Consider the following 11,293-nt stretch of genomic DNA (forward strand, 5'->3'; position numbering starts at 1 on the left):
ATTTAAGCTTTCGTTCATTCTTCGTCAATTAGATAACGGTTAGTACCTACATGAATAAGGCAATATGCTAATAATATAAGAAAACATGACATTAAACATTATATACAATATGAGACAGTTCCCAAACTGTATATCTTATATAAATAATTATTAATCTTATTATCTTCAAAGTACCATGTACATTTTTATATTCAAAGACTTTACGCATTCCACTATAGTTTCATAAACACTAGAAAAGCGAACTCAAAGTCATACACAGATCCAGTTCAATACCGATATAGCAAACGTGATGTTTTATTAACATATTTGTAAAAATCATAATTATACATAGAACATAAATAAAATAAAAAGTGATTAGAAAGTTACAAAAAAAAAAAAAACACATTTATTTCGATTATATACATATTTCGGCTTAACTTGGTTTATTTACAGCTGAATGCTCGACCTGTCTCGATAAGACTACGGCGGTAACTGCTTCCTAGATCATAGAGTGGAAGGATTAAAATTATGTCACTGAAAGTAATCTTTTCGAATCCGCTTCGAAATAACATCAATGAAACCGAAATATTGAAATGATATTGAATGACAGCAGGTTCACATAACAGGACATCGATTGTTCGAATGCTAAGAAAACTTATGCATACGTTCATTACATCTAAACAAAAACCATGAAATGAATCCCTTCAACATTAAGAATCGGTATACAGTACTCTTATTTTTTTTTAAATAGTTGCCATGTAAAACATGGCAAAATTTACAGCACAACACAATCGTATATCAAGAATCAAATTTCGAATAACAATTTGTAATAAAAAAAAAGTTTATAATCAAATGTATTTGTAGTATAAAGATTGCGTAACTACCTTTTATAAGAACAATATGCTTTCGTTATTGACAATCAGTCTTCACTGCACATCGTTAATCATATAACGAGAATGGACGTTTTTCAAACTATGTCTAATTCTCCCGTCGCATTTTCAATGAAAGAAATTAATGAATATGACGTATGAATTAAATGATTTTACAAGGCGTCGTCGCGCAAAGCTAATTTATTTTTGCGTCGGACTCGTTTCGATCAAACATTTCATATTGAAATGTTGCACTCAAAATCTAGATTTTTTTATTATCGCGTTCAAAGATGTTTAACTTCAATAAAATTCATAAATATATTGAAGTTGAATAACATACAAAGCCGTTGTATTATTTACTAATTTTAAGTCATGTCGATACATTTTACTCGGTGTTACTAGCTGTGAAAACCGCTTAATAGCTATATTCATTACGCGAGATAGTCTACATTATTTAATGTATTAAAATATACACAAATAAAATAACATCGTATTATTTTAGTTATTTTAGCAATAATCAATTGCTTTCGAACACTAAGTTTTTTCACACTTTCGTTTTTGGTGTTCTACATCAACGCAGTACTTATAAAAAGAAGACATAGACAAACCAAATTTATACAGGGAAATTAAATATTTACTGTGCTTTAAAAAACTTTTTTTCTTTAACAAAACATAATCTATAAACATGTATTAAAAATATTCCTTATAAAATGTCCATCGGCTTTTTAGCAATGTAGCGATGATATATTTCATAGGTAACACATTCTGTTTACGAATAAATGCACTTAAAGAATTAATCTTACATTAATTTAAAATAGTGACTACATTTTTAAATTCAACAATTTCAGCCTATACTGCGTTATATTAGGCAAGTTTACATCGAATTATCAGCACTTACCTATTAAATTTGTATTACAAATTACATATCACACAAAATAACATAAAAATTTTCATAGTCAATGCTTTGCAAATGTGAATATCATAAGATGTACATACAGACTACAATTCGTTACATCACTATTCCATTCTAGTGAACCACACGTGCCCGGCAGAGCCATGAAGTACAACACTAGTCAAACAAGCACGTGTCCTTATTCTCTCTTGACAGTATTACTCTCAAAGCAATACAGAGTATTAATTTAATTACGATTGAGTTCAAGAACAATCGCCATTTCTATGTTACGGTTAGAGCAAAATTATCTTTTTTTTTGGGGCACCTCAGCTGGCGCGGCCCCTAGGAATAAATCCGGGGCTGGTCATATGCATTACTTTGTTTAGATTCGACATGTGATTAACGTGTAGCCTTTAATTTGTAAGCAATTTTATAGTTTAGCAAAAGTAGCAAGTGTACTAAGGCACTTTATGCATTTTTTAAGATGAAAGTGAATGTTATGGCACATACAAAACGTGTTACACACCGAATTATATAATTATTTATAATATTAATTATTATTTTGGTAACTTACATCAGTGTATTTAAAAAAAAAAAAGTAATATTCCAACTTTTTTATACAATCGAATGGATAAAATAGAACTAGTAATTATTATATTATACACAGTTTTGTGTAAAATTTTCATCGAAATCAAAACAAATTGCTTATTGCAAAAATTAAACTTAACGAATAGTTACATAAAATACAATTAATTTTTCAAATATCACGAATCCAGACAAACAATAAAGATGTATTGTTTTAACAGTAAAATTTAATAAGTCTACATTATAAAATATAATTTATAATACGTTCATATATATACCTATATAATGATGCATTAGAATAAAGTACTTAAGTACACGGCACGGCTATAATCACACGAATTCTAATTAATTTCGCGAGAAATCTAACATAATTCAAAAAAAAAAAATGGATTACAACTGTCAATGATCATTTATAATTATCAACTAAACATGGTCCTTGTACTAGGGTGATTGTCGTATCTTTAAATCCTATGAAGTGATGTAAGACAATTAATATTTTAATTATGATCGTTTTCAAATTTGAATAAAGAATAAAATATATTTCGACATAGATGAGTTAGTCACAAGGTATATAAGTAAGGCAAGATTTAACCAAACCGCACTCAAAACTAGTTCATAATTAATAGTAAAACTCCTTGCGTAATAAGCAATCGTAAATTCTTTGTTCGTTCTCAGATTCGTGTTTAATGACCGTAATAATAATTAAACACGATATATATTTGTGTTTATTTTTAATTTTCACGTTACTCATTCTAAAATTTGACTTAACTTCGATAAGATCAAATAAAAATGTACATATAGTAACAGCCTGTTAATGTCCCACTGCTGGGCTAAGGCCTCATCTCTGTTTTTGAGGAGAAGGTTTAGAGCTTATTCCACCACGCTGCTCCAATGCGGTTTGGTAGAATACATATGTGACATAATTTCAATGAAATTAGACACATGCATGTTTCCTCACGATGTTTTCCTTCACCGTCAAGCACGAGATGAATTATAATCACAAATTAAGCACATGAAAATTCAGTGGTGCTTGCCCAGGTTTGAACCCAAGATCATCGGTTAAGATTCACGCGTTCTAACCTATTGGATGGCCTAGTGGCCATCTCGGCTTTTAAAAAAATGTACATAATTGTTTGCAATTTATCACATCCGATCCGTCCTTTAAAGTTCGTCGGCATTCGTTTTCATTACGAAGATGACAAAACGTAAACAAGCTCCATAATATGAAAACATCCGGAATTTTCATAACATGGAATGAAATTTATGTAAGAGAGAGTTGCAAGTTAAAAAAATAGCAATAAATCTGTCACTGTCAACAATATTGACATTGATTTGAAATTTAAAATATCTTTTTTTTATGTCTTAGTTGCCTAACTGCCAAACAAAAAATATGGTTTTAATTACTTGTATAATAAAATATATTGTAATAAAACTTATGTCAGAAATATGAACAATAATACCATTCTTTAATTAAAATATTATCTTTGAAATAAAGAGGGATTTTTCTGAAATGGAGTTCTGAAGTTTATTTAAAACTCGCAGTCATAGTTAAAACGAATGCGGTGTCTTACTTAATATAACTTACAATTAAAATAAAGTTATATTAATAACTTACAGCATTTGAACGAAATATTCTCTTGACATTGTTTATGGACATACACCAATTTTAATTAAACTTATATATTAACATTTATATAGTAACAATTAATAAATATTGCACATCTTATTATGGCCATTGACAATAATTGACGTAGAACATACAAAAATAGTCATCACAATGTCACCAATTTAGTACAAAATAGAAGAGAAATCCTAGAAATATTTAATTTATATTTATTAGAAAATGTTAAATAGACGCAAAAAATATTATTATTATTTAAAAAATACTTTTATTTTCAAAGACATTACTCTTTCGTTATTGAGTTAATCAAGAGAAGTAGGTATAATAATATTAGATAAAGAAAAAAAAAATCCGCGTTGATACTTCTAATAATAACGTTAATTGTTTAGTTACATATTTATAGATCTATATGTTATAGATAGTAACAGTAACAGTAACAGCCTGTAAATGTCCCACTGCTGGGCTAAGGCCTCCTCTCCCTTTTTTGAGGAGAAGGTGTGGAGCTTATTCCACCACGCTGCTCCAGTGCGGGTTGGTGGAATACACATGTGGCAGAATTTCGATGAAATTAGACACATGCAGGTTTCCTCACGATGTTTTCCTTCACCGAAAAGCACGAGATGAATTATAAACAGAAATTAAGCACATGTAAATTCAGAGGTGCTTGCCAGGGTTTGAACCCACGTTCATCGGTTAAGATTCACGCGTTCTAGCCACTGGGCCATCTCGACTTCATGTTATAGATGTTATTAAATAATCTAAAAAACATAATATTTACAGAACATTACAGCTTTATGTGTGTATACCGGCTCGAAGGACCGAAATCTTAAACCTACATAGTGAATTATTGAAAGAGTATAAATCAGCACAACTAACGCGTTACCATTAAGGGTCTTATCTATAACAATTAGAAAATACATTTCTGCGAAAATCCAATGCAACACATAGCCCTAACATAACCATCGTAAACATCACTAAAACGTTTTGACGTTTATTTTGACTGAATTTAATAAGCTGTTAGTATGTGTGCGAATAGTTTTAGGACAAAGTATTCTTCGTCAAATTTAAAAGTATCGCGAAAATTACAATAGAACAGGTTGAGTTTCTAAACAAAAACTGCCTTAGATGTTAGAAATATCAGGTCCGATTTTATAAAAAAATAATAGTATTTTTTTTACTTATTCTGCTTTCATGTGCTGTTGCTGCTCCCTGTGCATGTTCAATTCTTTGAGGCGTTGTCTGAGCTGCGCTTTCTTCAGATTTGTCATTAGTTGGGTAGATTGATAAAGCCACGAACCCTGAAAATATTTTCAATACTATTAAAATTGCACATTGACCTTTTTTAAATTATTACATTACATTTTAGTTTCTTTAATTCAATTCTAAATCAAAGAACATTTTTACTACCATCTAGAATACTTGAATTCTAAAGGTATGTCATCCGTATGTTTCACGACTCGTTTCGAACCGTAGCTATAGAAACGAAGACAATGAGCGACAAGCTAATAGGATTATCCCACTATTTGAATTCATTCGCAAAACTGGTTATAATTAGATCGTAACGAAACTAAATAAGAATGAAATAATTAATTGTATTCTACTAAATGCAAATACAGCATCCAAAAATATAAAATTACATTGAACAGTATTTGTTTGGGCTTCTCGTTACTTGTAGATTTATTATTAAAAAAAAAACAGTATATCGTATTTTTTTTATTTATTTATTGTGTCCAGCATTGCAAATTAAATACTTAAACAAAGAAAAAGTCAATGAATATCTGTCTTCAGCTTTTTTCTGGATATTTCATTTATAATAGTATACCTAAGACGTATACCAAATTTCAGCTGTATGCGAATTATAGTTAATTAAAATGTCCATTTTGACTGGACCAATAATTGATGATAACTTACTTCAATTACTTTAAACATTTTAATGGCCTGAACAGAGACTGATTAATGATATCAAGTTATTTTCAACGGAAAATTACGACCAAAAATGTAGACAGCACAAAATAACAAATAAATAAACATATTTTTTATTGCAAAGTGTCCAAGTAACTACATCAACCCTTTTTTTTAACGCTGGAAACATGCATTTCGCGTTTCCCCCACAGGAACAGTGGGGGGTATGTGGGGCTCGCCGGTGTCCCATATGAATACCCAGTAAAAAAACTAAAAAACCAGCGGTACCCTTTCTGTCTTAACGAGGAGCGCCACGGGATCGCTTTCGCATGCTACCGTGGCAACTACATCGACCCTTAATTTAACCATTATAATACCACAATTCTTTGTATTTTTTGAACCTACGGGCTTGTCCGACCCACACGTCGGTACTTGCATGAAGATAATCACGTCGGTGGTTAAAGCTTCGCATTGTTTATGAGCAAAAACACGACTATTTATTAAATCATTTATTTCAACGGTCGACGTCATTAATTTTATTACTTTTTTGGCAAAATTTAAACGAGAAATGTTCACCATTCATATTGATAGACACCGATTTCAAAAATAATCGATTAGGTACTTTAAATTTTTTTTTATATAGAATAGGAAGGTGGACGAGCATATGGGCCACCTGATGAAACGCCCTTAGACATTGGCATTGTAAGAAATGTCAACCATCGCTTATAGCCAATGCGCCACCAACCTTGGGAACTAAGATTTTATGTCCCTTGTGCCTGTAATTACACTGGCTCACTCACCCATTATATATTTTTCATTATAGTCTGGTATTTTAATGCTTTTAGTTTAAGTGTCTTTTAGATTTCTTGTGTTCAATTTTGAAGTTAGATTTTTTTTTTTTTGACATAAGAAAATTAAAATTTTTATTTTTTAAATCTATTCGATTTCGAGTTCGTCACTCGCATGTGAGCAATTAATTAAATCACATATCTGAATAAATTATTAAACAACGTAACCTTTAAATGTCCGTTTTAATCTTACAATCCGTATAAATGTATACGGCTTAATAGCGATTTAATGAGTATTGTTTTTTTTTTATTTAATTACGCTGCTATATATAAATTGCAAACAGTCTTTGAACGAATCAAGTCACGTCAATTATATATATAATTATATCTTTGTATTCTAACATAATAACTCTTCTAAATATATACAAAAAATAAGTCCTGCATTCTATTCATAATATGTAGAAATAAATTTATTATGATAACTATTCCGGCCACTTATGTTATTTATTTTTATTAAAATAAATGTAACCCGAAAGAAATTAGTAACCTTAGCAACTCTTAATGTTAATTTGCAATAAGATAAAAATAACTTTATAACAAACTTTATATTTCCATCTTTAATGAACAAATATTCTCATACAAATTTACATCACAAATTTCCCCACCTAAAAGTTGAAACTTTCAAATATCTGAAACTGATAACATTACGTTATAAAATGTATTTATGTTCCAAATCCAACTTCCTAGACTTAGTAGTTTTGTCTGTGCGTTGATATTCAGTAAGGACAAAGGATTGAATGTGTATAAATAGAGGAGCTTTGTTTTATTAATATAATCTAAAATTAATTAGAACAGTTATAATCGTGCAACGCGTAGATAACGTACAATCATCGGACCATGGCGTGACTGTAATACGAGATACGAAAAAATATATCAACTTACCACCATTATCATGCAGTTTAACAATATGGGTATACAGAAGACGACCGATATGAATAGGCCTTTGCTATCGAAGTATTGCTGCCTTGAAAATAGATTCCAGTTCCTTGCGGCGACTTCGTTTATGCTCTCCGAAAAATAAACGAGTAATACTGCAAGAGAAAAATCATTTAATATACTTCTTTAATTTCGAATAATAATTAATTTGTATACAACGGTTTATGATGTTGATAATTAAGTTTTTATTTCAAATTAATAACAAATTCGTTACTTTGTTTTAAAATTTATTTTTGGCCAACAAATGAATATTAAAACACGCGGTCATTCAACACGAATTATCATAATTGATTTATTATTCATTTAACTTTTAAAACAGTATGACTTTCAAATCTAAAGCATTGTTTAGTTACTTCATCATTTTTGACATTTCAATTTTCCTCATCTTAACCTCTTATCTGGTTAGTTTACAAATGCATAAAATACAAAAAATAATATAAGAAAACAAGCTCATAAAAATATATAAATAATACTTTATTAACTACAAATTTACATAATACTTTCATATCAAAAATTATGAAATAATTGGTCATAACACTCACAAATTATAATTATTTTAAAGGGCAAGATAAACAAAACTTTGGTTCAAAGATAAATAAATATAAATAATATAAATAAATCATGGAGCCTTTGCTGTAAACTTATCTCCATATAAAGGTAATATGAAGCCAGTATAATTAAAACCAACTTCCATAAATGTTTCTTCTATTATAGCATGTGGATTGCTTTATCATAAATTACCGGATTTTTAAAGAAAATATACCAATTGCGATCACAATAATATTTTGTTGAGCAATATATATTAACTTTATAGCTATAGACTTAGGTGTCCCTATTTAGTAAATATAAATACATAGTTGAGGGGATTTTTAGAAGTCCTCTATATTAGTTTTACCTTACTAATACAAACATTATATCATATAACTATAAATAAAACTAAAGATGTGAAAACTTTAATTAGCAATGCCAAGCAATATATAGCTTCAAGACACACATTCACAAAACTGAATACATTAGAATATGAACAATGAATATTTATTACTTCAAACACTCTTCCACTGACAATATTAATTGTCAAGCAATGTTTAAATATTCTTTGTTAAAGGTCAAGAATTGAATGGTAACTTTCTCAACTTGTAAATTATGTTTTTTCATTCACTATTCAACTGTAGTCGATTTCATACTATTTAGTCTTTTAAAATAATTTTATTACTTTTGTTTTGAAAAAAAACCAGAAATATAAAGCATATCATTTGCATTTAACATTTATGCGCATTTTGAATTAAGTTATTTTATATAGCAAAATTAATAGAAATTTCATTTTATCAACAAAATGTAGCTGTGGACCCTTATATTGTTCTCTTAGTAAGCAATGTTGCAGATAAATTAGATTGGTCTGAAAAAATGCTTTTGGGAATTTAATCTCTATTAAACAGTCATTGCAGGCATCTGGATTGAATTTTACACATTTAAAGAAGTATCACTTCGTAAGAGTAGCTGTTTAAGTTGTTAATTTTACATATTTAGTGATAAGTTGATAGTGTAACTATCTCAATAAATAAATTAATCTTGCCTGAGGAAATGTCGTTGTACAACAACAACAAAAAAAATGACTATCCAAAGATCTTTAAACTTTAATCTTATTCAATATTTTGGTATTATGAGGTATTCCTATATTTTTAAACATTGCACAAATATGTTGACACCAGAGAATATTTGATACAATTACTGTTTGCTATCATAGCCAGAACATTGAATTACTAGACACAATGGGAAAAATATAAATGTTATATACAATTACTACTTATTTCTATAACACAAGCCTAATAATTGTATGTGATACATGTAAATATTGTGTATGTAATTTTATACAATCTATACATGGTTCAATAATTTGAAAACGATTGTAAGAATCTCTATATCAATGCTCATACTATTACAGAAAAGAATTGACTTTAGAAATGAAAAGTTAATAATCCATTTATTAAATTTAATAAAATAATGATACTTACATAATGTGATGAAAAGGATTATTTGAAAATTGCTATAATTTCTTGTTGAGAAACAGGTAAAAGTAACGAGTACATGAAAAGACAGGAGAGCTATGAGCCATGGGTCTCTCCATTCAATCTGAAATTTAATGAGACATATTAAACTTACACTAACTTTTTTTAATAAGTATTAATATACATATATATAAACAAAAAGCTGAGATGGCCCAGTGGTAAGAACGCGTAAATCTTAACCGATGATTGTGGGTTCAAACCCGGGCAAGCACCACTGAATTTTCATGTGCTTAATTTATGATTATAATTCATCTCGTGCTTTATGGTGAAGGAAAACATCGTGAGGAAACCTGCATGTGTCTAATTTTACTGAAATCTGCCACATGTGTATTCCACCAACCCGCATTGGAGCAGCGTGGTGGAATAAACTCCAATACCTTCTCCTCAAAAAGAGGGGAGGAGGCCTTTAGCCCAGCAGTGGGACATTCACAGGCTGTTACGGAATATACATATACATAATACTCGTAATATTAAAAAATATATATTATTCATGGATATAAAGATATTTAAGTGAGCGAAATAATGTTATATAAATTTGAATGAGAATAAGAACTACGAAATGTAAATATAACTGCCTTCATATAATCGACAGATTTATTGTAACAAGTGCAATGTATAAATAGAAAGGCTTTAAAATATTAATTTTAAATAGTTTATTAAAATGAAACTTCTTAACATTACACGTATAGGACTTCTTTTTTTGTACTTAATTTACATTCCTTAATTGTTTTAATAACATATTTGCCGCATCATTCGATGGAGTCAACAAAATACTTACACTCTTAATGTATGAAACGAAATCTGATATTTCATTGACTTCGATAAAACCCTCCATGACTTTGTTCTCTTGAGATATATCACAAAATTCACAGTTTGTATTTACTTATATCCACCGACTAATCACCAATTAAAATGTATAGCCACAGTAGCTAGTAGGTTGTAGGAGTTTGAGAGTAACATACAACACATTAAAGACAAAATAAATTTGACAATTGACAAAGCGATAAATAAAACAAGTACCTATAGCGTCACAGATTACATTATAAAATAGAATAAACTAAATTTGTAGCGATTCGGAATATATATTTCTAAAGTAAAAAATGTTTATTAAAAGCGTTTCAGCGCTGCAAACTATCTTACATCAATTCAATTTAAAAAATGCACAGTTGAAATTGAGTTTAGTTGGTCCTTGTAGTTTCAGCAGCTTTTACAGTGTTGTTTACATTACACTGCTATTGAGGTAATTATAAAATAAAACGTTGATCAAACAATTGATATGATCTATGATCGATCGATTAATGTAGTACAAACCGTTGATCGACGTTGCCTGTTCCATTCTACCATCACTACCGTTTTTTAGTCACACGTTTTAAATAGTTTAGTTATAAGATGTTGTAATCATAATATGTGTAAGCGTAAGTAAGACTGGATATAATATAATATTACAGAATTATTTACATTTAAGTCTTAAATATATACAAATAAAAATTAAAAATAGGTATTGCATATTTTTATTTATGAATATAAATTACATTACAGTGTCTTATTATTTTAGTAAAGCTATAGAACTAAACATGTATACCAACATTAAAAAT

General features: G+C 29.1%; 2 protein-coding genes across 2 annotated transcripts in view; both read right to left on the minus strand.

Annotated features, from left to right (window-relative positions):
* LOC126781374 (inactive peptidyl-prolyl cis-trans isomerase shutdown-like) overlaps positions 1–11,293 on the minus strand; it is a 92,407-nt gene that overhangs the window by 34,896 nt on the left and 46,218 nt on the right. The gene's annotated exons all lie outside the window — the stretch shown is intronic.
* LOC126781399 (transmembrane protein 18) lies at positions 261–10,682 on the minus strand. Its single transcript, XM_050506361.1, has 4 exons — positions 10,477–10,682; positions 9,645–9,762; positions 7,579–7,727; positions 261–5,244 (listed from the first exon to the last, which is right to left on the minus strand). The coding sequence occupies exons 1-4, from the start codon at positions 10,531–10,533 to the stop codon at positions 5,125–5,127; spliced, it is 444 nt and encodes a 147-aa protein (XP_050362318.1). The 5' UTR covers positions 10,534–10,682; the 3' UTR covers positions 261–5,124.

This window comes from Nymphalis io, chromosome 3 (genome assembly GCF_905147045.1).
Source record: "Nymphalis io chromosome 3, ilAglIoxx1.1, whole genome shotgun sequence".
In the NCBI taxonomy this organism is placed as follows: domain Eukaryota; kingdom Metazoa; phylum Arthropoda; class Insecta; order Lepidoptera; family Nymphalidae; genus Nymphalis; species Nymphalis io.